Source organism: Electrona antarctica, assembly GCF_951216825.1.
Source record: "Electrona antarctica genome assembly, chromosome: 3".
Classification (NCBI taxonomy): Eukaryota; Metazoa; Chordata; class Actinopteri; order Myctophiformes; family Myctophidae; genus Electrona; species Electrona antarctica.
The window spans coordinates 50,237,607-50,265,605 of record NC_136808.1 but is presented as its reverse complement, the minus strand read 5'-3'; the positions used below and the strand labels follow the sequence as shown (position 1 = coordinate 50,265,605).

Here is a 27,999-nt window from a genome sequence, read left to right as displayed (position 1 = left end):
TGTGACTGCTACTTTCAACAAAGGGCTTTAATCAGGAAATAAATACCTATGACAAAAGGTTTGGCGTGCAAGACGAGAATCCTTATGGGGGAAAAAAAAAACAGCTATAGTGTTTGTCCTAGTATGTTACTTATACCAAACAAACTAGACAGCTAAAACTGTCCTTTGGCCAAATATGTCTATGAACGAAAACAAATTAAAATATTTGTCAAGATCCCAAAGTTCCTAAGATTACATGAAGCTGGGGTTAAGGGAGCAAAACATACAGTACATATTTACAGCAGTGGTTTTCAACCCGTTTCATATCAAGGTCTATTATTTATTAGGCATTTGAGCCACAAACCACCATTTGATGAGATTTAGTCAAAAAGGTAGAATTTGTTGACTTTGGATACGATTTCATCCACAATTCCATTCTGTATTGATGTGGTACCATAGGCGAGATATGGCAAAATGATCAAAATAACAATTATTTTTAATTCTCTAATTGTGAAGACTTAAGTTTAACAATAATGTAACTCTTGAGAGCGTAAAGGCTCTCAAGAGTTAAAAGATCTCGAAGGGTCCATTTGGTTACCAACTCTCCATTTAGCTGGGGACCACCTGGAACCCCCTCAAGGACCACTGGTGGTCCCCGGACTGCTGGTTGAAAACCACTGCTTTACAGAGATCAGTGTAAATGTGGGCCGATTTACTGTAATCTGAATACAAATGACATGAAAAAAATCTAACTGCCAATCCTTTCAGGTCAGAAAACAGAATCTAACTGCCAATCCTTTCAGGTCAGAAAACAGAGGTCCGTTGAAGATGTCAAACGTTGATGCGTTTGAATTAAAGGGAGACTAGCCTCGGTAACCAGGCTTTTATTTTCGTTCGCATTGGCTCTAGACCAGGCCCCGCCCCTCTAGACCAGGCCCCGCCCCTCTAGACCGGAAAGCACGCTGGCTGGGCCAGGCTAAAGGGGTGTTTTAAGCATTATGTTATACTTTAGCAATTGAAAAATAGCAGATCTACAAGCTCATAGCGTGCCACCGAGTGGCGCACTACGAGCTTGTAGGTCTGCTATTTTTGAAAAATCGTGAAAATGTGGCACAAATCTTTGAATATATATTCTTTCAGAGCGAACGTTTTTTCCATTTCAACGTCAGGCCTGAATGGATTTTTTTTTTATTTTTTTAAAATAATTTCTTTAGGAACAGGTTTGGGTAATCCACCCGACATGTATACTTGAGTCCCAAAAGAAACGTAAGATTCACCTTAAATAACATTTAAGTTGCCTTTCAACAGATGTTGACTGCATCATGTAAATCAACAGATGTTGACTGCATCATGTAAATCAACAGATGTTGACTGCATCATGTAAATCAACAGATGTTGACTGCATCATGTAAATCAACAGATGTTGACTGCATCATGTAAATCAACAGATGTTGACTGCATCATGTAAATGAACAGATGTTGACTGCATCATGTAAATGAACAGATGTGGACTGCATCATGTAAATCAACAGATGTGGACTGCATCATGTAAATCAACAGATGTTGACTGCATCATGTAAATCAACAGATGTTGACTGCATCATGTAAATTAACAGATGTGGACTGCATCATGTAAATCAACAGATGTTGACTGCATCATGTAAATCAACAGATGTTGACTGCATCATGTAAATCCATAATATTTCATATTTCTAATGCAAAGACACTTAAAGAACAAGTTGTGTATTGCTGCTTCTTAACCACTTAAACCCCGTTATGGTTGACCGGAGTCCCTCAGGGCACTATATAGAATATATATACCAGTGATTTTCAAACTTTTTCATATAAAAAGGTCAATTATTTATTCAGCATTTGAGCCACGGAGCACCACTTGATCTGATTTAGCCTTGCAGACGCAAAACAAATTCCACGCTGTATTGATGTACTATAGGAGAGACAACAGGCAACCATTGATCAAAATAACAATTATATTACATCCTCTAATTGTGTAAAATTAAGTAATGCAGATGTTTAACAAACATGTGACTCTCAAGACTTCTCTATAAGGGTCCATATGGTTACCAACTCTCCATCATTTTGCTGGGGACCACCTGGAACCCCCTCTCAAGGACCACCTGGAACCCCCTCTCAAGGACCACACTGATTGAGAACCACCGCTTTATACATATTCCAAGTCTTTTCTGTTATTGTGGGGAAGCTCACAATGCTTTGCGTGTCGATCCGCTATTTTCCCCACAATACAGACACTGGGGCTTAAGTGGTCAAGTCTGTACTGCATATAAACCAAGTAAAGTTGAACAGCAACAGCACTATCAAGTTAGCAGCAGTGCATTGAACACTGCATTGAACACTGGATTCGATTGACACAAAACCACTGAATGGTTAAATGAGCACTTCAGCCATTTTTCCTCACCAATGCGTGATGTAAGATGCCACCATTTCTGTCTTAATTACACCATCTTGTTTGGTGGGCTCACCTGGGCTGCCTACCAGTGACATCATGAACGGAGATTCCAAAGCCAATAGAAACTCTCAAGCCTTTTTCTTTGTGGAAAGTTTAGCTTGTTGAAATAGAAGCCAATTTTCTGGCATCAATTTTAAAAATGTTAAAAAGAAGTTTGACATCTTGTTTTGAACTGTCCACAGCCCTCCTGAGACACAGACCGAGTATAATGAGCATCTTATACTGAGCAATGGTGAGGACCAATAATGAGCAATGGTGAGGACCAATAATAATTGTAGGTTGGAAATGGGTGTGGTCCATTAAAACGTATATACTGCTCCTGTTTTGAGTCAACATAATATAACAAAAAGTTACATCAAGCATGATATATATATCTGATGACAAAAATAAAACACCTTGGTTTAAGGAATAAAATAGAATCGACTTGTTAGAATTGTGAAATCTACAGACTTTTATGAAAAGAAAATTACAACAAAATCCTCTCTTTTGGAAAAAGAAAAGACTCCACCTTCCCACGGTTTTCCAGGTCAAGTCTGTTGAGGAGAAACAATACCGTCTGTGACCATCTCCCCCCCCCGTCGGCAAATGATGCCCCATTTATGCTTCATCGTTACAGCGTTGTCTCGCGTCAAACAGCCGATCTACAAGCTCACCGCATACGTGCCGCTTTGTGGGCTTGTAGATCGGTTGTTTGCGCCATGAGACAAAGTATAAACCGGGCATAATTGTGCCGGTTCCGCCCGGACACACGCGCTCTAGCAGGGAGACGGCTGGGTTAGTATTTTCTTCCCAGAGGGTTGGTGGGAGTAACTGGAAGTCTTGCTCAGTAGGAGCCGTAGCGATCCTGTCAACGACATGAAACATTTCATCCCATTACAGTCAATGTGTCGTCCTTGGCAATGAATAAGTTAATACCTTGAAAAATGTGTTTCCATTGTGATACCGATAAATAGGAACTAAAGTATCATGTCATAATCCTCTTCAGACTCCATCATGGCCCGTAGCACTAGCCCCTTAGATAGCACTTAGATAGTATTTTAAATATAGCACTTTATGTAGACTTAGATAGTATTTTAAACTGACTTATAGCATGTTACGTAGACAGCACTAGAATTGCATTTTATGTAGTCATAGCACTTTATAGTACACATGTATAACATATAATATAGTATAGTATGTATAGTATACATAGATACTCCACTGTTACGTTCTTCGCTTACGCATGTTTCATGATAACTACTTTTTATATATGTGATGTATGCCATGCTTTTTGTTATTGCTTAATGTAAATCGCTCTGGATTAAGAGCGTCTGCTAAATGCCTAAATTGTAAATTGAAATTGTTATAATGTAATGGGTGGACTTTTGAGATTTCCATGTGGGCCCCGATTCAGAAAAGATTGGGAATTCATCAAATACTATTTAGAGACGTTTACCTGGATTGTATTCATGACTCCGTTGGCCAGCACAGCCATCTTGCCAGCCACAGTTTTCACTCCCTGTTTGAACTGAGCGATATCTGGACCAGATGGAAGCACACTGTCGAAGCCTGCTGCACCTGGAGAAGATCACGCATTATATGGGTTTATCTCTGTGCCGCGCTGTGCACTTGTAGATCGGCTATCACTATCACTACTACTAAACGTTTGTTTTCTAATTTATGGAATTGGTTTTTAATTCGTGAAAAATGTTGCTTTTTTGGAAATGTTTTGAAATAATAATTAAAAACAAAATGTAGGAAACAAAATAAATAAATAAGGGGACCCATAAAAATGTGTCCGCGACCCAAAAATGGGTCCCGACCCCGTGTTTGGGAAGCGGGTGTACTACAGGATAATGTGACCTACCTGAGGCACGGTCATGTGACCTAACTGAGGCGCGGCCATGTGACCTACCTGCGCGGTCAGTGCCGTCTCCAAACAGGTCAGCGGAGCTGATGGAAGTGCTGCTGGACATCCCCTCCAGGCGCGTCTTAGCGTCATACTGCCAGAGGAAGCAACCGTGTCATCAACGTTTCCTCTTTACCAAGGCATTGTCTTTTTTTTAGCAAGATGGACAATACATTTTTTGGATAATCGTCAATTGTTTCCATGTTGAACAATGGCCCTACATTTTCAAGCGTTTAATTGTATCAGATCTATAGAAAAGTCTCTTACCAGGCGAATATATCAGGTCATTGTGTTGCGTTGGATCATGTCCAGCAGTTAAGGAAAACATTCCAATCGGACTCTAGCTTGTTTCATAATCTAAAGTAGCATTCCTTGTCGAGTAGCAACAAGGATCTGTGCGCCTGTGATCTGTGTTTATTCCGGCTGGGAGAACTCTGAGCTTTACCCCAAGCTCCACCCACCAGCTATATTGACGCCCCTGATGACACAACGCCGTGAGTACATATAGCCTGCGGGGAACGTAACGTAGCATATCCCAGGGGTGTCAAATTAGAAAATATGAAAACACCCAAAGGGCCAATCACATCTCCTACCTATCATAATGTACTTTCGGACCATATTAACCCATTTTGGGCGGGAACCCCTTTTGGTGTTTTAAACATTGTTATAATTTAGCTATTGAAAAATAGCAGATCTACAAGCTCATAGCGCGCCACCGAGTGGTGCGCTACGAGCTTGTAGGTCTGATATTTTTTTTAAATCGTGAAAATGTGCGTGCAAATCTTTGAATATACATACTTTCACAGCAAACATTTTTAACTCAAATCTTAGCTTCTGTCGGGGGCCCCTGGAACAACATATTTTCAGATGGGGGGGGGGGGGGGGGGGGTCGGCGGAGAAATACATATAATTCTAGGGGTCCTTGACATGAAACATTGAGAACCACTGATATAGAAACATGAGGTTTTTCAGAAAATTGTCAGGATTTAGAAGACATTTTTTTAAATTTCGACGTCAGGTCTAAATGGGTTAAAGTCTTGCATTTCTGCTCAGTTTAAAGCTCGTTAGTAGTTTTTTGCTAGTGGAGTTTCAAAGCGGTTGCTCACCTCAGCGATGCTCTCTCGACCGAAGAACATGTCAGAGGAAATGGCCTTCGCGTTGGCGAACTTCTGCCTGGCCTCGCTCGACTCGGCCACAGGGGCCGACGTCACCTCAGCTTTCCTTCTGCTGGGAAGCCTGGATCCAAACCATAAAACACCCGTTAGTAATACTGCAGCTGATCAAATGTAATCTTTAGGACTGACTAAATCTGCTATTTAGAACTAACGGTTACTAAAAGGTTTGGACCTTTTCGCTACTTTTGAAGAGATATTTAAAGTAATTAATACATTTACCGCCAACATTGCCATCTAGTGGCTGAAAAGGAACTCAGATTGCCACCCGTTCATGTAGTAGTTTGAAAGCCGTTTTACCCAGAAACTGCGAGTCAGGAAGTGTAAAACCACTATGTAGCTTATTCCTGCCATTTAATTCACCCAAAACATACATTTTGTAACCAAGGATCATATAGTTTAGAGAAATGAGCCGCAAATCAAGCTGGTTTTGGTCCTAAAAGAAGAATCTGAGATATTACTATTCTAAAAACTGCGTTCCCATAGACAGCATAAGCCAGCGGAATTTTCATTTCAGAGTGTAATGAGCGTGTAGAGAACACAGTTGTAATGAGCGTGTAGAGAACACAGCTGTAATGAGCGTGTAGAGAACACCGTTGTAATGAGCGTGTAGAGAACACCGTTGTAATGAGCGTGTAGAGAACACCGTTGTAATGAGTGTGTAGAGAACACCGTTGTAATGAGCGTGTAGAGAACACCGTTGTAATGAGCGTGTAGAGAACACCGTTGTAATGAGCGTGTAGAGAACACAGTTGTAATGAGCGTGTAGAGAACACAGTTGTAATGAGCGTGTAGAGAACACCGTTGTAATGAGCGTGTAGAGAACACCGTTGTAATGAGCGTGTAGAGAACACAGTTGTAATGAGCGTGTAGAGAACACAGTTGTAATGAGCGTGTAGAGAACACAGTTGTAATGAGCGTGTAGAGAACACAGCTGTAATGAGCGTGTAGAGAACACCGTTGTAATGAGCGTGTAGAGAACACCGTTGTAATGAGCGTGTAGAGAACACCGTTGTAATGAGCGTGTAGAGAACACAGTTGTAATGAGCGTGTAGAGAACACAGTTGTAATGAGCGTGTAGAGAACACAGTTGTAATGAGCGTGTAGAGAACACAGCTGTAATGAGCGTGTAGAGAACACCGTTGTAATGAGCGTGTAGAGAACACAGTTGTAATGAGCGTGTAGAGAACACAGTTGTAATGAGCGTGTAGAGAACACAGTTGTAATGAGCGTGTAGAGAACACAGTTGTAATGAGCGTGTAGAGAACACAGTTTTAATGAGCGTGTAGAGAACACTGTTGTAATGAGCGTGTAGAGAACACAGTTGTAATGAGCGTGTAGAGAACACAGTTGTAATGAGCGTGTAGAGAACACAGTTGTAATGAGCGTGTAGAGAACACAGTTGTAATGAGCGTGTAGAGAACACCGTTGTAATGAGCGTGTAGAGAACACAGTTGTAATGAGCGTGTAGAGAACACTGTTGTAATGAGCGTGTAGAGAACACACGAACCGTAATCAATTGACATTAAAAAAGGCGTGAAAAGGCAATCTCGACCTTTGGACCAGAAGCCTTTGGACCAGAAGGTGTCAAATTGCGATATCGGCACCGAGTGAGATAACAAGAGCCTGTGATTAAGTATACCGGTAACTAGTAACTACATTGGTTCCATACTGCCAGTCACTGATAATTATTCAACCGACAAACCTAAAGCAATTGCGATATTATAGTATAGTATAGTGTGTGTGTTTGTGCACGTACGTGTACCTCTCTCCGATTGGCTGTATACTAGAGATGGTGACCTCCTCTTTGGCCGGTTCCTTCTCCAGGGCCCAGGAGGTGGCGAAGGAGGCTGCACTGCCCTCCGAGTCCCATCCCGACCCAAAACTGTCCCCCACGGTGAACGGGTTGTCCTTGTACCTGCACACCAAAACGCATTTTAAGTCAAAGACCCCTGAAATGGATTCTGCATCAGGCTGCAGACCCACAAATACATCTCCTTTGAACATATAACAGATCTATAAGTGTCATTTTAGCTTTATATGGTCTCTGTGAAACGCTTTTTAGGATTCAAACTTAGCAGATCTACAAGCTCAAAACAAGTCCGCGATTCGAGCCTGTTGATCTGCTACGTTTGATGCTTCTGTGACGCTGTAGGGCGTTAATTTAGAAAAACATCACACCCGTGTGAACTGAGTGGTGCAGGGTCTTATATAGTCTGATCAGCTATGTCAGTGACGTCACACACTAACCATAGCAACCATGCTCACCTGTGCACGGACACGTACACAGGTACACGGACACAGGTACACAAACATACAGACAAAGCTGGTTGTTGGAGTGGTTTGCACCACTCAAAAAAACACAAGTTGGAATATGGAGATGGAAGGTACAGCAACAATATATAGCAACATAGGTTTTTCAGAAAACTGTTAAGGCATTTTAGAATAGGCCTCAGGGCTTAATTGATGTTAAGCAGTGCTTCAGTACTTAGGAGGTCCGGAGGTGAATCCAGGCTCATCAAACATGTCCAGTTTGGAGCGAGAAGACGACTTGGCACCGACCGGTGTCTCCTGTTCAATCATTTGCATCTCTGACATCACAGAGTGGGACACAGCACTGAAACACAAACACACACATTTCTATACGTGTGAGGGAGCACCGTTTATCTCACACACACACACACACACACACACACACACACACACACACACACACACACACACACACACACACACACACACACACACACACACACACACACACACACACACACACACACACACACACACACACACACACACACACACACACACACACACACACACACACACACACACACACACACACACAGAAAAGCGATAGACAAAAGCGATAGACAAAAGCGATAGACAAAAGCGATAGCGAAAAGCGATAGAGAAAAGCAATAGAGGAAAAGCGATAGAAGAAAAGCGATAGAGAAAAGCGATAGAAAAGCGATAGACAAAAGCGATAGAGAAAAGCAATAGAGAAAAGCGATAGAGGAAAAGCGATAGAGGAAAAGCGATAGACAAAAGCGATAGAAAAGCGATAGAGAAAAGCGATAGACAAAAGCGATAGAAAAGCGATAGAGAAAAGCGATAGACAAAAGCGATAGAAAAGCGATAGAGAAAAGCGATAGACAAAAGCGATAGAAAAGCGATAGACAAAAGCGATAGAAAAGCGATAGAAAAGCGATAGACAAAAGCGATAGAAAAGCGATAGAAAAGCGATAGAGAAAAGCGATAGACAAAAGCGATAGAAAAGCGATAGACAAAAGCGATAGAAAAGCGATAGAAAAGCGATAGAAAAGCGATAGACAAAAGCGATAGAAAAGCGATAGAGAAAAGCGATAGAAAAGAAAATATAGCATATAGCAAAACAATATAGCATTTATAATGTTACTGGTTAGATGCTCAATGATTCACCCATTCAAACAAGTGCCTTATTAATTAACAGCCACATTCAGATCTAGACAATGACAGATCACTATTATATTCTCCGGGTTACCTCCTGTTCCCGAAGCCCATGCCGAGCCTCTCTGCCTGCTCTCTCTTCTTGCCCTCCATGTTCTGGATCTTCTTGTCCTCCATCTTTCTGTCGATCTCCAGCTCCTTGTAGGCTAGACGCATGGAGGCCACGCTGGGGATGGAACCGTATGAAAATTACATTACATCAAAATACGCTTAAAAACCCATTTTGGGGCGGGAACCCCTTTTGGTGTTAGCATTATGTTATGCTTTAGCTATTTTTGAAAAATCGAAGAACGACTGACAGAAACAGCTTTTTCAGAAAACTGTCATTTTCAAACAGACATTTTTAGAATCTGATCTCAGGTCAAAACGGGTTAAATACATTTTTAAGTACGGACTGCACTCACATGGATTCCTCAGCTTGTTTCTTGGCTTCGGCAGCCTGGTCTTCTCGCATCTTCTCGGCCACCTGCGCTTGTTTCTCCACCTCGTTGAAGCTCTTACTGTTTACCTTCTTAGCACCCAGGCCTTTCTTAGCACCCAGCTGAGGGACACACACAGGATTAGATAAGGATGATCAGAACAGCTGAGGGACACACAGGATTACATAGAGATGCTCAGAACAACAATTACAACACTGGTTCTCAAACTCTGTTAACCCATTTTGGGCCTTTTGGTGTTTTAAGCATGTTATAATTTAGCTATTGAAAAATAGCAGATAGTGCCGCGCTATGAACTTGTAGGTCTGCTATTTTTGAAGAATCGTGAAACTGTGCCTCAAATCTTTGAATATATACAGTATATAGTTACAGAGTGAACATTTTAACTTAAATCTTTGCTTCTGAGGGGTTCCTGGAACAACATATTTTCAGATGGGGGGGTCGGCGGCCAAATGCAGATATTTTTTGGGGTCCTTGACACGAAATATTGAGAACCACTGATATAGAAACATGAGTTTTTTCAGAAAAAAAGACATTTTAAAAAGAATTTTTTTAAATTTCGACATCAGGCCTAAATGGGTTAAGCCATTAAGACCTGGAACGCATCTGTGTCACCTCAGCTTTTAACCACAATTTTAACCTAGATATACAAGCTTGTAGATCTGCTATTTTTGAAAAATCATGAAAACGTGCAAATCTTTGAATATATATTATTTCACAACATACATATCTTTTCTACTGGGCAACAACATATTTTCATATGGGAGCCAGCAGACAATTACATAATCATTTTTGGGGTCCTTGACATGAATGAAATAGTTTGAGAACCACTGATATAGAAACATAGGTTTGTCTATAAATCTGATTTAGACATTACATTTGTAGAATCTGGTCTCAGGTCTTAATGGGTTCATTTCAAGGACCCCATAACTCTGAGAATATACAAATGGAAAGTGTATTCTCAGTGGTACAGTCCCAATGGGGTCCATTTAGTATCTCAATGGGGGCTCTGAGGGTCTCTGGACTCCCAGTGCATCCCTACAAGAAGTAGGGTATGCACAATTAATTGGTCATTATCATTTCAAGGAATGTGTTTTGATGACTGTAGTGTGTTTTTAGTTTGACCTATGAGTCACCGTTGACTCTCTAGCAGGAAATTCTGCGATCGCAAAAAAAATAAAAACCCTGACAAAAACAACAGCCTCCGTCCACTTCCATGTTATTGCATTTTTAACTCATTTTGACCTGACGTCGATATTTAAAAAAATGTCTTCTAAATCATGACAGTTTTCTGAAAAACCTCATGTTTCTATATCAGTGGTGCTCAATATTTCATGTCAAGAACCCCAAAAATTATCCGTAATTGGCCGCCGACCCCCCCATCTGAAAATATGTTGTTCCAGGGACCCCCCCAGAAGATTTTTCAAAAAACCTACAAGCTACACATTTAAGGTGATGATTAGGATTAATTAGGACTCAAATAATTGGGATTAACGATTTAATTGTGTTTTTTTTAATTGAACATACAATTTGTTTTGATATATTTTTCTTTCCATTTGTTTTGATATATTTTTCTTTCCAAACACATTTACAAAATTGCGGAAATTGTTGATATACAAGCATACAATACGTCACAAAGTCATACCTGGGCCCTCATCAAACCCTGTACCCTGTAGACCTATTGAAAAATAGCAGATCTACAAGCTCGTAGCACGGCACTCTCTTGTAGATCTGCTATTTTTCAATAGCTAAATTATAACAATGCTAGAAACACCAAAAGGGGTTCCCGTCCAAAATGGGTTAAATGCCTTATTCTCAGCTTCCATGTCAATCCTTGTCAGTCCTTTTCGGCCAGCATGATATTTTCAACGAACGAGGGAACGGATGGTCCTGCCAACAATTTCATGTTTTGTTTCTTTTTCCGGAGAAGCACAGAGAAAACCCCTGTGTTTATCAACGATCAGGAGATCGATCCTACTGGATATAAATATTCTGTGACTATCGGAAAAACGATAAATGGCTGGCAGGGGCTGATTTATTTATGTATTTACTCTGGCAGTGAATTGGCTAAAAAGCGGCATCTAACCAATGTCGGGGCGTCCCTCCCTGGAACAACATATTTTCAGATGGGGGTCGGCGGCCAAATACAGATAATTCTGGGGGTCCTTGACATGAAATATTGAGAACCACTGATATAGAAACATGAGGTTTTTCAGAAAACTGTCAGGATTTAGAAGACATTTTTTAAATTTCGACGTTAGGCCTAAATGGGTTAAATTGGTTTTAGCCAATACTTTTAATGACAACAATATGGGTGCCAGCCAGGTTGAAAGTGTGTTTTAAAAATACTGGACCAATGAAAAGTATTTACAAGAGCTTGTGACTAAATAACTACATTGGGTCCAATGCGGTCCAAGCACGGTGTAAATATCACTCACCCCTTTTTTAGCAGCCATGGGCTTCTTCTTACCAATAAGAGAGGGTTTCACATCTGGAATAGAAAATACAACACAGCTTAAAGGCAGCCATTTAAAAAAAACAGGGCTCCAGATCAACTTCGTAGTTGGTTGCACTGGTGTGCCTGTGTTTTTCATATTCGTACACCAGCAAACAATGTAGATGACTGACACACACACACACACACACACACACACACACACACACACACACACACACACACACACACACACACACACACACACACACACACACACACACACACACACACACACACACACACACACACACACACACACACACACACACACACACACACACACACACACACACACACACACACACACACACACAGGTGCAACTAATGACAATCTTTAGTTGCATTGGGTGCAAGAAAAAATAAAAGCGTCCAACCAAGCAAGTGAAATAATTGATGTCATGTCAAGACCTCGGGAATAGATCGGAACCACTTGAACCCCAGCACCCATATTCTGGGGGGGGACTTTAGCCCAGTGCTTCCCCTATTCTGGGGGGGGACTTTAGCCCAGTGCTTCCCCTATGTGCATTGTGACGAGCCACCACACAATCATGACCAGCCACCACACAATCATGACCAGCCACCACACAGTCATGACCAGCCACCACACAGTCATGACCAGCCACCACACAGTCATGACCAGCCACCACACAGTCATGACCAGCCACCACAGTATGATGTTTAGTATGCGACCACAAATAGGCCAAAAAAGGCAAATAACCACAAAAGACCAAACATAAAATAAATAAATCCACGTGCGCTGCATGCGGGTGCATATGTGAAGCTTCTGGCTAGGGGAAACACTGATTAGCCCAACAATGTGATGCTTTGTGAGCTTGTAGATCGGCTATTTTTGGTGAAGAGATTTGGTTGTAGAATCCGTCCAAGTACAGAGCCAACTCGGGTCCAGTTTGCTAGTGTTTTTTAGTGGTTAAATGGCTCTAAATGCAAATCTCTGACTTGGCAGGCTATCAGGGTTAGGTTGGGGTTAGGTTGCTACCAGGCCAGTAATGACAAAGCAGACAGGAGAGACAATCAGCAATCGCTTTTAAAAAAGGGATAATTCACTTTCAAAAAGGTTTTGGGTCATTTTATTGGCCAGAGATTTTACTACAAGCAACAACTGCTGAACAGCGCAGCCCTAACTAACCACTCTGATCACCTGTGGGTGTCCATGTCTGATCTGATGACAAAAGCATGGCGCCCTCTACAGGACAGGAGTCCTCTAAGGACAGGATACACCACAAATCAATGAAATAAAACAGCAGCAGCACACATGTTTATGTTGTAATGTTGTTCAGGATATAGGCCAAATTTGACTCATGGTTGCGACTTCTCCACTGGGTTTATGCAGTAATATTCACTAAAGGATGGTGAACTTGCATTTATTATAATTATTACTTGCATAGCTTGTACCTAAAACAATGATCTATAATGGAATAACCAAATACAGGGATGGTTTTGATGGATGCCAACTGATGAGGTATTGATACTGTCAGTATAACAAACCAGTAAGACATCTGAGGGCGATAAAGCGTGTGCACGCATCCGCCTGGGTGACAGCAGACTGCTGGGCGAGCACTGGCACTTTGGCATGGGGGGGGGGTCAGATGTATCATGGAATGAATTCTGTACTGGCCATATATGGAGTGTGTCTTGAGTGTACAGGGTTTGATGTGGTCAGATCAACATTTGGAATGTCAGAACAGGTCAGCTCCATATATGGAGCGTGTCTTGAGTGTACAGGGTTTGATGAGGGGCCAGTTTGGGCCGGGCCTTAATTCTCGGGCCTGATGAGAACTCTAGTGTGGCAACGCCGCAACGGGGGCAGTGTCTTGAGTGTACAGGGTTTGATGAGGGGCCAGTTTGGGCCGGGCCTTAATTCTCGGGCCTGATGAGAACTCTAGTGTGGCAACGCCGCAACGGGGGCAGTGTCTTGAGTGTACAGGGTTTGATGAGGGCCCAGGTACGACTTTGTGACTTTGTGTATTGTAAGCTTGTATATCAACAATTTCCGCAATTTTGTCAATGTTTTTGGAAAGAAAAATATATCAAAACAAATTGTATGTTCAATTAAAAAATAACACAATGAAATCGTTAATCCCAATTATTTGAGTCCTAATCCTAATCATCACCTTAAATTTGTAATGGTGACAGCCCTAGACGGATCGCTTGCGTTTGTGCTACTCTTGTAGGATGAAGAAGGCATTATTTACAAAGGTCGATGGAGATACAAGGTTTCCACCGGACACATACCATATATAGCAACAGTCTTGTTTTGATCCAGTTAATGATCCGCCCCCAAAAAACCAAAGAAAACTAAAAACAACAAGCAGTCCTTCTAGACTCACCCAGGTTGGCGGACGGTAAATTGGTCAGTCCATCGATACTCGGCCCTTCCTCCGATTCTGGAATGAAAAGTAAGTCATTAGAATGATGAAACAAAACTAATGAGGCAAACTTTGAATTCATTGAGAGAAGCTGAATTTGTACTAACGAGTTGTTAGTAACGTGTTGTCCTGGTCTGTGCTCGGTGCGTCCGTCATGGGTGGAGAGACGGAGCTTCCATCCAGCTCTGAGACGGTTGTAGAGCTCATGCACCAGTCATTAGAAGGCTGAACACAAACAGAAGCACAGCATTATTTTAATACTTAAATTTTTTTTTTGGCTTTCGCCTTATATTTTTTTATGGAGGGACAGACAGTAGGCTGACAGGAAATGGGGAGAGAGATGGGGGGGAAGACATGCAGTAAAGGCCGTTGGGATCGGGAGTCGAACCCGCGGCACACTGCCAGCCAAGCCAATACCAGCCAAGGTGCCTGAAAAATCAAATTTGAAAAATCAAAACTTTTTTTTTTTTTTTTTTTAATTATACGTGGTGCCAAAGTTTGTGTTTTCGCAATTGAGAATGCATTTGGCGTTTAAATTAAATAACTCAGAAACTATAAAACATTTCAAAGTAAAAAGTTCCAGCATGTGTCTCCACAGTCAGCTGAATTATAAAAAATGTGAATGGATTTTCTAGGTGAAAGTGATTTTGGGCAGTTTTGCGTGGGCTCTCAATGTGTTAAGCAGGAAATACTCTTTAGAAAAATACCTTTAAATACCCAATAGAAAAAATGAGTCCACCAGGAAGAATGATTGTCCAGTCAGAGCATATGGTTTTTGTCGATTCATTTTCAGTTCGGAGAGCACAGGAACAGATCCCACATACAGCCAAATTACAAAATGTCTCTCTGGCGTGCCACAAAATGGACACGGTATATATATGATATTGTAATCAGATAGAATACGCTACACAGAGCATACGTGTCAAATAACCAAAGGAAGTTCAAACAATCACATCCTGTCCAAACCAAGGATAGTCTAAGAAGGATAAGACGCGAAGACCGTACGGGCGACGCCATGTTGCTTTGGAAGGAAAGAAACATGCGCAATGGGCTATATGCAGCCAACACTTCCGCGTTCAGCTTCCTTGGTCTCAACTGCGCATGTTTCTTTCCTTCCAAAGCAACATGGCGTCGCCCGTACGGTCTTCGCGTCTCATCCTTCTTAGACTATCCTTGGTCCAAACCAGGAAGCATAATTTATGGGATATGTAGTCTTTAAAGGGCAAAATGTAGTTTATAACTGGGTTACGGGCTACTAATTGGAAACTTGTATAGTTAAAGGGAGACGACTTGTCTGTGTTGGCAAAGCACCAAGGCCAAAATAACATGTTTTCCACAGAAAGGCAGACAATCGGGAAACAACAATTCTTTATCTTACTCGCTGACTGGGGGAGAATTAATATCAGTAGGACACAGGGCCTGAGATATGAAAGGTACATGACATGGGGCATGAAGATACAAAGTCATTGGGAACATGGAAATTTCCATCCACAAAATAACAGATCTACAATAATTCAAAATTATCCATCAGTGGCCGTGTTTTGTTTTGTCAATTACGTTTAATTTATTTTGTTTAACTCATTTATTTATAATTTATTTTACTTAAGGTAACATTTGGATATTGATCATTCTCTTAAAAGTATTCCTGTTAAAGCTAATTATTAACTTTATCATCTAAAAGGTTTAATAACCATTTTTACCAATTGTTAGAGGCTCTCTGCCTAGAGTTGTGGTGCCGAGTATTTATTTGTACTCGGATTACTCACTGATACCCAAGTGGAGGCACGCATTGCTGCTTGTCTGGCTGACATCTCGGAGTGGATGTCGACAAACCACCTGAAGCTCAACCTGGACAAGACCGAGCTGATGTTCCTCCCGGGGAAGGGCTGTCCGCACCGAGACATGGCCATCACCATTGATAATGCTGTGGTGACCTCAACTCGGACTGCGAAGAATCTGGGTGTGACCCTGGACGATCAACTGACGTTCTCGGCAAACATCGCATCAGTGACAAGGTCCTGCAGATTCCTCCTCTACAACATCAGGAGGATTCGCCCCTTCCTCACGGAGAAGGCAGCCCAGGTGCTCATCCAGGCTCTCGTCATCTCCCGCCTGGACTACTGCAACTCCCTCCTTGCTGGTGCTCCGGCATCTGCCATCAGACCTCTGGAGCTTGTTCAGAAAGCTGCGGCTCGTCTGGTGTTCAACCGCCCCAAGTTCTCCCACACAACCATCCTTCTCCGTTCTCTACACTGGCTCCCCGTAGCGGCTCGCATCCAGTTCAAAACCCTGGTGTTAGCCTATAGGGCAGTGAAAGGAACAGCTCCTTCCTACCTCCGGGCTATGGTCGATGCCTACACCCCTGCCCGACCACTTCGGTCTGCCACCTCGGGGCGACTGATTGCCTCGTCACTCAAGGGTCCTTCTGGCCGATCCACACGGTCACGACTCTTTTCTGTTCTGGCCCCACAGTGGTGGAATGAACTTCCCACTGATGTTAGGACAGCAGAGTCACTGCCCATACTTCGCCGCAGGTTGAAAACCCACCTCTTCAGGAAACACTACCCTTCCTCTCTGCCTGACCTACTTGTTGTTAACTAGTTGTACGAACGCTTGTTTTCTATTGTTGTATTGTTTATTGGATCTTGTTTAGTCGATACACTTAATTGTTTTAGCTCATGCTCATTTGATTTAGCTATTTTGTCTCATCTGTTTAAGGAAATAGGTAGCTGATATATTGCACTTTTACCTTAGCGCTAGGTATACTCTTGGTTTCTTGTTTTTGCAGAAAATGCACTAAAGACTTCTGGTGATTAGTAGTTTTTGTTCCCTACCTATGTTGAATACACTTATTGTAAGTCGCTTTGGATAAAAGCGTCTGCTAAATGACTGTAATGTAATGTAAATGTAATGGATTACTTTCAAAAGTATTTTTACAGTTTTATAGTTTCAGCTCTGCTATCAAAGTAAGTCCTTTTTATCATTAGTAAATCATTAATTGGCCTTTATATTATTTTATATACATCAGCCACCTCACACATTAGAAGGACATCAGTCACCAGAACTAAGGAGGGGTGTTTTTATCCGCAATGTATCTAACATGGTTAAAATGTCTGATAAAATGGATATTAAATATCTAAATACTGATTCCAACAACTTAAAAACTCCCTAAAGTCCGGAGAGACAAAGTGAAATATCCCTTTAGGTCTCTGCGTAATGCAGAGACCATTTCATCCCTTTAGGTCTGAGTAATGCAGAGACCATTTTATCCAATTTAATATTTAGTTGGCTTTATTTATACATACTGTTTTTTTGCCTTCTTTTTTAAACCAACCTGCGTGTGCTCTGCAAAGAAGTCGGCCTCTTTGGTCTCAGAGGCTGTGTTCAGACTAGCGTTGGGTACAGAGGAGTCGATCCATAGCTGTGAGGAAGAACACAACAGCTTCTGGTTAGAGTTGGGTTCCAATAGGCCTGGGCCGTGGCTCAGCGGTCCAGGCACCTTGGCCGCTACTCCAAGTCTGGCAGTGTGCCGCGGGTTCGACTCCCGATCCCGACGGCCTTTACTGCATGTCACCCCCCCCCACCCCCAATCTCTCTCCCCATTTCCTGTCAGCCTACTGTCTGTCCCTCTATATAAAATAAAGGTGAAAGCCACAAAAACACATTTAAAAAAAACAAAGAAACAAAAAAGAGTTGGGTTACAATACTGAGGAACCAAAATTGGTTCCATCAAATTTGGAACCGTTCCCGGAAGCGGTTTCATCACACCGTCAGAGGCAGAGCTAGTAAGTATGTGGACTTTTCGTTCCAATACCAGTGGTTCTCAAACTAACCACCATAACCCAGAGTGTGGACAACCCTAGTTCTGGTAACAAGGTTCACAATCATAAATACATGCTCTGCAACTGACAGCTACATATACAGTACATACTACTTAACCCATTCTGACCTGAGATCAGATTCTAAAAATGTCTTCTACATCCTGACAGTTTTCTGAAAAAGCTATGTTTCTATGTCAGTCGTTCTTAGATTTTTCAAAAATAGCAGACCTACAAGCTCGTAGCGCGCCAGATCTGCTATTTTTCAATAGCTAAAGCATAACATAATGCTAACACCAAAAGGGGTTCCCGCCCAAAATGGGTTAAATTGTCCAAATCATAGGATGGGTTCAATGATTTCAACGCATACCTTTATAATCATGCATAGCACAAGCTCATCTCAATCTAGCACACACACACACACACACACACACACACACACACACACACACACACACACACACACACACACACACACACACACACACACACACACACACACACACACACACACACACACACACACACACACACACACACACACACACACACACACACACACACACACACACACACACACACACACACACACACACACACACACACACACACACACACACACACTAAAGTTGGTTTGCCAATGGGGAGAGTTTTGGTTTGTCTGATACATGAGTTTTGATGTTCTTTTCACCAAGTCATACATATATGGGAATGGCTGACATGAGAGAAAAGAGAATGCCCGCAACACACAGACAATAAAGGTCTCAACTAAGGTGCATAGGCCAACAGTATCACCAGATGAAGACAACAGCCAGTACTCAATAAAATGCATTCTACTATTATATACTGCCACCTAAATGTGGAATGAACATGAACTCAACCCCTAGTGCAAATGACGATATTGTCAAACCAACTTTAGCTTTGGGGCATACATGTTAAGGTGGGTTTAGAGATTTAGAAACACAGCTTGAATATAACGTTAAATTATGGGTGTGTTTCGTTCAGGTGTGTGTGTGTGTGTGTGTGTGTGTGTGTGTGTGTGTGTGTGTGTGTGTGTGTGTGTATGTGTGTGTGTGTCAGCACGTATAGGAGCTGGCACAGACCAATACCTACATGAAAAACACATCATTAATTAATATATATATATATATATATAAATCTTGATACTCACATCGGTGCCGTATTTAGACAAAGCTGAGTTGGCTTGCTGTCGGATCTTTTCCCGGTACATCTGGGCTGCGCGGCAGTTGTATTTGGCATTGGTGTCATTGGTGGTGCAGCCATGCTGGCGGAAGAAGGCAGTCTACACAGAGAGATGAGAGAGTAAGTGTGTGTCTGCTGTCACTTATCGGGTATAATATTACAATTTAGACAATTAGCAGACGCTCTTAACACTTTAATTGCCCGGGGTTATTTAATCCATTACATTATAGCGCCCAGTCGATTTATAAACACGGTCCCCTTTTCCGGACTGACTTCCGGTCCGTGTTGATGTGTGTGTAGCAGCTAACAATAGCCACACCACTCTAGAGTCGATCGACAACAACGGGAGACAAGAATAAATCTATCGCGACTAGCGACTGGACCGCAGAGTGCCGTCTAACACAGGATCTTTTTTCATAATTAGACGGGATGATTTAGATCGCGAGTTATGAACGTTTTAAGATTTTCGTTTTCATCAGCTAAACAGGGAGGGAGTTTTTCGATGACGTCTCACTCTTGCGCGTCACAGAGGATTGCCCAACAGGCGCTCCCAGGCTGTGGAGCCATGCGATCCGTTCTCATATCAATAAACTTCGTCTTTTGGACAAGACTTCGTCCTGAGCGTCGGGCGTTACTAATAGAAAGGACAAAGAACTTCGTCCTGGGCGATGGGAGTGTTTAACCTGCACAACATACAATAAGCAAGGAAAATGCATACGTCACACGCAGAGACAGCATAGTGCCTTAATAGACTAGGATCCCGATCCTAATCAAGAACCTAGCATCAGTCTAAAAGCTATGACTATTAGTATTACAAATAATAATTTGTGATGTTCATCCACTAAAACTATGACCAAAAACGTTCAGCAAATAACTTTTTCACTTTTTTTTTAAATGTTAGTTAGGGACTAGTGGAGAAGAGATCCAGCAGAACTAAATGTTAGTTAGGGACTAGTGGAGAAGAGATCCAGCAGAACTAAATGTTAGTTAGGGACTAGTGGAGAAGAGATCCAGCAGAACTAAATGTTAGTTAGGGACTAGTGGAGAAGAGATCCAGCAGAACTAATGTTAGTTAGGGACTAGTGGAGAAGAGATCCAGCAGAACTAATGTTAGTTAGGGACTAGTGGAGAAGAGATCCAGCAGAACTAAATGTTAGTTAGGGACTAGTGGAGAAGAGATCCAGCAGAACTAAATGTTAGTTAGGGACTAGTGGAGAAGAGATCCAGCAGAACTAATGTTAGTTAGGGACTAGTGGAGAAGAGATCCAGCAGAACTAAATGTTAGTTAGGGACTAGTGGAGAAGAGATCCAGCAGAACTAAATGTTAGTTAGGGACTAGTGGAGAAGAGATCCAGCAGAACTAATGTTAGTTAGGGACTAGTGGAGAAGAGATCCAGCAGAACTAATGTTAGTTAGGGACTAGTGGAGAAGAGATCCAGTAGAACTAAATGTTAGTTAGGGACTAGTGGAGAAGAGATCCAGCAGAACTAAATGTTAGTTAGGGACTAGTGGAGAAGAGATCCAGCAGAACTAAATGTTAGTTAGGGACTAGTGGAGAAGAGATCCAGCAGAACTAAATGTTAGTTAGGGACTAGTGGAGAAGAGATCCAGCAGAACTAATGTTAGTTAGGGACTAGTGGAGAAGAGATCCAGTAGAACTAAATGTTAGTTAGGGACTAGTGGAGAAGAGATCCAGCAGAACTAAATGTTAGTTAGGGACTAGTGGAGAAGAGATCCAGTAGAACTAAATGTTAGTTAGGGACTAGTGGAGAAGAGATCCAGCAGAACTAAATGTTAGTTAGGGACTAGTGGAGAAGAGATCCAGCAGAACTAATGTTAGTTAGCGACTAGTGGAGAAGAGATCCAGTAGAACTAAATGTTAGTTAGGGACTAGTGGAGAAGAGATCCAGCAGAACTAAAAGACAAGTGACTTGTACTGGATGTTGACGCATTGTGAGCTTGTAGATCTGCTATTTTCAGCATGCAACCAAGTGTAAAATCAGCCATCAAGGCCTTCCGAAATACATTTTAGTCGACAAAATCAACTGTACATTTAGTCGACTAAAATCGTAGGATATTTTGTCTAGGACAAAAGACAGACTAAAACTAAATTCAAATTTGCTGTCAGAATTAACCATAATCTGGCTATTGCAACTAATAAAAACAAGCATAAGTAACAATTATGTAACCATAACTAAGTTAAGGTTACATAATATGCACAACACATTTTTTTTTTATGTGGGTCCTGGTCTCTAATTATTTTCAAATTGGGGTCTATGGCAAAACACATTCGTAATATGAAAATGTTTGATAACCACTGATTAAATGAAGTAATCACAATTACAAATGCAAACTAATATTTGGACAATGCACATAAGAGACTTTTTCATACTCAATAATAGGTAATCTTACCGCATTGGCATTGCCGCCAACTTGCATACATCTGAGCTGGAACCAATTCCAGTTGGAGTCTAACTCGGTCGATCTGAAGGGAGAAGTGAATAAACATAAGCCACAAACAACGTTGTCTTTTTATTTGTCTTTTCCCTTTTTTCTCCCCAACGTAGTCGTTATGCCCACGTCACATGTAGTATCGTATTGGCTCGCCTGTAGGCATGTAACGATTCACTCAACTCACAATACGATTCGTATCACGATATGAGGTTCACGATACGATTTTTCACGATATTAAAAAATATATATATTTTAAAGACAAATGACCGTTTATTTAATTTTATATAATTTATCTTCCCACTGAGATTTTTTATTTAACTACATTGCAAAAAAGTAGCATATAATTGCCTTCCTTGATGAGTATCAACGACCATCATCACCTGGGCACAGTCACAGACACACACAGCTCCCCTCTACAGAGCTCTACTACTGAAAGTGACTCTCATTTCTCTCCAAAAGCACTTGAATATGATGGAATATGACTCGATTTTTTAATTTCAATGAATCGATTCATATCGTCGGGATTAATATCGATATATACCAAACCCCCAGGAACGCGCCCAGGTACTGTACTGTACTGGCACACCCGAAAGCATCATATATACAGTTAATACGCGCACAGGTGGTGAAAAACAACCATGCTGTTGTGCTCATACCCAGCCACCAAGCATACACATACAGTACACACACATAGCTCCGTAAGGGAGTGGTTGTACCACTCAAAAATAGCCAATCCACACAAGCACACAAAGCATTGCATTAGTTAATAAGATGGCAACAACTGAGTTACTGCCATTTTGAGGCTACTTGACAGTTTCTGTGTTTTGCGTCTCTGTTTTGTGCTGGTGGGTACTCGTGTGTGTGTTACCTGATGAAGCTGAGGTGCACTCCAAGTGAACGATGGATTCCAGAGCAGTCGATGCACAGGAACACTCCATATGTTATACTAGCCCAGCTGGGGTTTTTGGCTGCGCAGTCAAAGCAGGCCTGCGTGGAAATAACAAATCACAATTGTTTTTGTTGTAGATATGAAAGCATTGTACCACTGAGAGAGTTGGAAACTTTACTATAGTTTGGATGGTTAACATTGTACTTGAGCCTTTGGTTTGACTGATTCAGCTAGCTAACCGTATTATCAGGTTAAAATGAAATGGAAAAAAAGTAAATAGCTGTCGCGGACTCACGTAAACACATTATGAAGTTAATTAATACACTTTTCCAAAATGATAACCCTCAGTCAGACATTAAACTAAACAAATTCTACAATTCTATTGTCGATATTTCTATTTTCTTATCATACATTGCAATGCTGATTAAATTAAATTACCGGTAACTCCAAGTTAATTCTAACATCAACCTGCTAAAGTGTTTAGAGAGTTTGGAAGCACTCATTTCAAATCACTCCACATCCTGTACATGTGCCATTTTGAAACAGGTGGTGTATGCGGAATGTTGAGTGATTAATCCATTCTGGGCGGGAACCCCTTTTGGTGTTTGAAGCATTATGTTATACTTTAGCTATTGAAAAACAGCAGATCTACAAGCTCATAGCGCGGCACCGAGTGCCGCGCTATGAACTTGTAGGTCTGCTACTTGAGTTTTTAACTCAAATCTTTGCTTCTGGGGAGGTCCCTGGAACAACATATTTTCAGATGGGGGTCCTCCTTGACATGAAATATTGAGAACCACTGATATAGAAACATCTGTTTTTCAGAAAAAAAAACATTTTTTAAATTTCAACTTCACCACTTTTCAACTTATCTTCATAAAATTGGTCCTCACTAATGTTCACGATAAAATACCATTTGTTCTACTCGAACACCAGTCTGTGTCTCATAGGAGGGCTATTGGCAGTTCAGAAACCAGTCTGTGTCTCATAGGAGGGCTGTGGGCAGTTCAGAAACCAGTCTGTGTCTCATAGGAGGGCTGTGGGCAGGTCAGAAACCAGTATGAGTCTCATAGGAGGGCTGTGGGCAGTTTAGAAACCAGTCTGTGTCTCATAGGAGGGCTGTGGGCAGTTTAGAAACCAGTCTGTGTCTCATGGAGGGCTGTGGGCAGTTCAGAAACCAGTCTGTGTCTCATAGGAGGGCTATGGGCAGTTCAGAAACCAGTATGTGTCTCATAGGAGGACTATGGGCGGTTCAGAAACCCGTCCACCAGTGACATCATCGATGGGGAATCGTAGCTAATAGAAACTGCAGGCTTTCTTTTCCTGAAAGGTTGCAATGCAGAAATGGAAGCCATCATTCTCACGATAATAAAAATCTAAATATACTTTAAAACAAATCTGCCTAACGATGATGTCACTGGTGGACGGTGTCTGAACTGCCCACAGCCCTCCTATGAGATATAGACAGAGTAGGAAGAAGATTGTGGTGTTTTATCATGAACATTAGTGAGGACCAATTATATGTAGAGATGTTGAAAAGTGGTCCTTTAACAATGAGCACTTCATAACTCAAACACTCATGACTGCACAGTGTTCTGACAGAAAGTTTTCCATAACATAACAGTGGATTACAATTATTTATTTGTATTCTTTTTTTTAAACCAAGCCTTGCCAGATACAAAACGAGGTATACTATTTGCAGTCGGTACAGGTGCAATATTGGTGAAAATATTATGCCAGAGAGACATCCATAAGAGAAGAGTTAAACATGTTTTAAATAGCAGATCGACAAGTGTTGTGATGTGACTTGTGAGCTTGCCTTGTACATCTGCTATAGCCAAACAATGTAATAGGCCTTAATAGGTGTTCAAAATTGTTGACCGCTTTGTCTTGGGGGGGGGACACGACTTTCAGAACCAGTGATATACAGCACCTCAACGGATACTGGACGAGTGGGCCCCTAAAAACTGTGGGCACCTGAATGTTAACCCATTTAGGCCTGACGTCGAAATAATTAAAAAGTCTTCTGAAAGAATATTATATTCAAAGATTTGTGCCTCATTTTTACGATTTTTCAAAAATAGCAGACCTACAAGCTCGTAGCGCGCCACTCGGTGGCACGCTATGAGCTTGTAGATCTGCTATTTTTCAATAGCTAAAGTATAACATAATGCTTAGTTAAAACACCAAAAGGGGTTCCCGTCCAGAATGGGTTAAATTAGTTTCCTAAATGTACACATTTTTTTAAAAAAGTATGCTTTTGTCCGACTCTGAAATAATGTAAAGTATTATATACAATACATGATTTGATTGAACATGCACAGTACATAAATCATCATCATCTACTTTTCAGCTTATCCCTTCAGGGGTCACAGTCACTTCACTTCACCCTGTCCTCTGCCTTCTCTCACATCAACTAACTTCATGTCCTCTTTCACTACATCCAAGTCATCAATAAATCTTCTCTTTGGTCTTCCTCTAGGACTCCTGCCTGGCAGTTCCAACCTCATTCTACCGATATACTCACTATCCCTCTCTAGTCTGTACATGTCATTGTCAAACCATCTCAGTCTGGCCTCTCTGGCTTTATCTCCAAAACATCTGACAAGCACCGTCCCTCTGATCATGATGTAACCTCGCCTCACCAGGCTTTCTACCTCGGAGGAAAGCCTGGTCTCTGTTCCAAAAGTACCGTGTGAACCAGTCTGGAACGGATGATATTGTTACGTCATGTTGTAGTATTGTTTTGTAGTCATCAGGATGATATCGTTACGTCATGTTGTAGTATTGTTTTGTAGTCATCAGGATGATATCGTTACGTCATGTTGTAGTATTGTTTTGTAGTAATCAGGATATCGTTACGTCATGTTGTAGTATTGTTTTGTAGTCATCAGGATGATATCGTTACGTCATGTTGTAGTATTGTTTTGTAGTCATCAGGATGATATCGTTACGTCATGTTGTAGTATTGTTTTGTAGTCATCAGGATGATATCGTTACGTCATGTTGTAGTATTGTTTTGTAGTCATCAGGATGATATCGTTACATCATGTTGTAGTATTGTTTTGTAGTCATCAGGCAGGAACAATCAAACGGAACTTCCTTTTCCCTCAAACCGGAAGAATAACAATAAAAAAGCCGGTAGCTTTTATTGAGAAAGATCTGTTTGATGGAAAAGGAAGTTCCGGAAGTACAAAACAATACTACAACATGACGTAGCGATATCAAAAACGGGTTTTCGGGTTCATAAACCCGAAATGGAAAGGTGCCCAAGCTACTGATCATGTAGTCTCGTTCCTGATCCTATACATCCTTGTTACTCCCAGAGAGAACCTTAACATTTTAGTCTCTGCTACCTACAGCTCCAAAGACATGGAGTGAAATATTGTCCTCTAGTTTCATATCCATGTGAAAGTTCTGGCACAAAACGTGTATTTAGTCAATTATCTCCACTTTTTCACGAGCTGCACACGGACGTCTTTCTCTCCGGGCAAAGGGGCCCGGAATGACAGCTTGACTTCATTTATCAAAACTTCCTCTGATCACCACAGACGTCATCACCAATTGACCAGGGAAGCACTTATTGTTTGGGACACACAATTGGCAGGTGCATTGCGATAGGTGCTGGGTAATTAATCACACCACCTGCCAATTGTGTGACCCAAACTTTTGTGTTTCCCTTTGGTGATGACGTCTGCGGTAATCAACAGGAAGTGTTGGTAAAATCAGTCCATCGATCATTCCGGGCCTCTCGTCCGGAGAGAAAGTCGTCCGTGTGCAGATCGTGAAAAAAGTGGATATAATTGACTAAATACACGTTTTGTGCCAGAACTTTCACATGGATATGAAACTAGAGCACTTCGTTCCCAAACTTTTTCGTGTCAAGGACCCCCAAATCAACATTTATTATGCCACGGAGGCACGGACCCCCCATTTGAAAACATATGCCAGTGACCCCGATAAGGGAGGATTTTTACGGCTCTAGCAGTGATTCCGAAATATATTAATTTCATGGAGCCCCCAGTTTCCCCGATTTAATGGCATTTCTATCTCTGGGACCCCAATTTATACTGTAAAACCACTGTTAATTTAACTCTGAGTACACTCTCTGAGTTACAGACCCATTTGGTTCCTAACTATCTCTAATTGAGCTAAGTACCCCCTGGAACTCCCTCAAGTACCCCTGGGGTCCCCGGACCCCACTTTGGGAACCCATGAACTAGAGGACTATATTTCACTGCACGTCTTTGGAATTATTTCATGGGCGAGTACAAACGGAGCATCCATCACATTTATGCTGTGCATCTTTCATTTCTACCAGGAGTGGATGCAAGTGATGTATGGCTCCTGCATATGGAATACTGTGCCAACTGTATGTACTGTAACAACGGAGACATTCTAGGGCTGATTTTCTTTAAATGTTCTTATGAATTGAAAACGGTGGACCCTGTTGTAAACAAGTCGTATGCTTTATCATGGTGTCATCCAGGTAACAAGTAACAGGTTTTGTAGTGACTTGTGCTTTAGTTTGAAATGTACCCATTCATTCTACATACTGTGAAATAAAAATGTCAATCAATCAAACGAACCACTGAAGAACTGAATAAATGTTTGTTGTGCCATAAGTCTCATGTCAAATCCAGCCTTCCACAATCAAATATAGATCATCAGAGGTTCTTAACCTGTGGACCGGGACCCCCATGTGATTTTGGGGGTCTCCACTTTTAAGACACAAACACACACACACACACACACACACACACAGTACAGGGATTCTGGAGCAAATGACAGACCATAAATGGGACTAGCAAACAACACCTGCTGTTGGACCCCCTGGTCCTGCTACTACAGACTATAATCGGATGAGATCGCCTGATCGGGTCTGTTTTAATTAATTACAGACAAGACATTTAGAGAATGAGTGACGTGGCTCTAAAACCGTTCACAGTTCAGTCACACAGCAGCAGCAGCCAGCAGGGCCTTAGCATTAGCTTTAGCATCTGGGTTGTAGGCTCTGTTTTGGAGCTGGAATCGGACAGTGCGGAGGCTAATGCTAATGCTAACGACAGTCCTTTCAACATAAACAAAGCGTCGCGGGGTGTTTGTGTTTGCGTGCGTTTTGTTTTGTACCTTGTTGGTGCCCTGGGATCGGAGTTTTTTGAAGATCGTCAGGATCTCAGTCTTATTTGGTTCCGTCGCCATCTTGGCCCCGTTGGTACACTAGTGCCCGCTTACGTAACGCCGACGTCACTACGGCTCCCGATAAGCGCCAAAGAAAAGATAAAAAATAAAAAGATA

General features: G+C 41.7%; 1 protein-coding gene across 2 annotated transcripts; it reads right to left on the bottom strand.

The window, feature by feature from the left end:
• Positions 1-2: 2 nt before the first annotated feature.
• arfgap2 (ADP-ribosylation factor GTPase activating protein 2) lies at positions 3-27,970 on the bottom strand. 2 transcript variants are annotated; one of them, XM_079497058.1, is made up of 17 exons: positions 27,832-27,970; positions 22,681-22,799; positions 21,771-21,843; positions 19,327-19,458; positions 17,672-17,758; positions 14,445-14,562; positions 14,299-14,355; positions 13,110-13,172; positions 11,892-11,944; positions 9,421-9,557; positions 9,051-9,182; positions 8,013-8,141; positions 7,284-7,442; positions 5,459-5,588; positions 4,359-4,446; positions 3,900-4,021; positions 3-3,308 (listed from the first exon to the last, which is right to left on the bottom strand). In XM_079497058.1, exons 1-17 carry the CDS (start codon positions 27,901-27,903, stop codon positions 3,288-3,290), a joined length of 1,692 nt encoding a protein of 563 aa, XP_079353184.1. In that variant the 5' UTR covers positions 27,904-27,970; the 3' UTR covers positions 3-3,287. The 2 variants fall into 2 exon arrangements, with proteins under 2 accessions (XP_079353184.1, XP_079353185.1); XM_079497059.1 differs by lacking the exon at positions 13,110-13,172.
• Positions 27,971-27,999: the final 29 nt, after the last annotated feature.

Coding starts and splice junctions, on each gene's coding strand:
- arfgap2 (XM_079497058.1), bottom strand. CDS start 27,903: ATGGCGACGGAACCAAATAAGACTGAGATCCTGACGATCTTCAAAAAA. Junction 21,844..22,680: donor GTGCACCTCAGCTTCATCAG/GTAACACACACA, acceptor TTCTCCCTTCAG/ATCGACCGAGTTAGACTCCA. Junction 11,945..13,109: donor TCAGACATGGACACCCACAG/GTGATCAGAGTG, acceptor TTTCTATTCCAG/ATGTGAAACCCTCTCTTATT.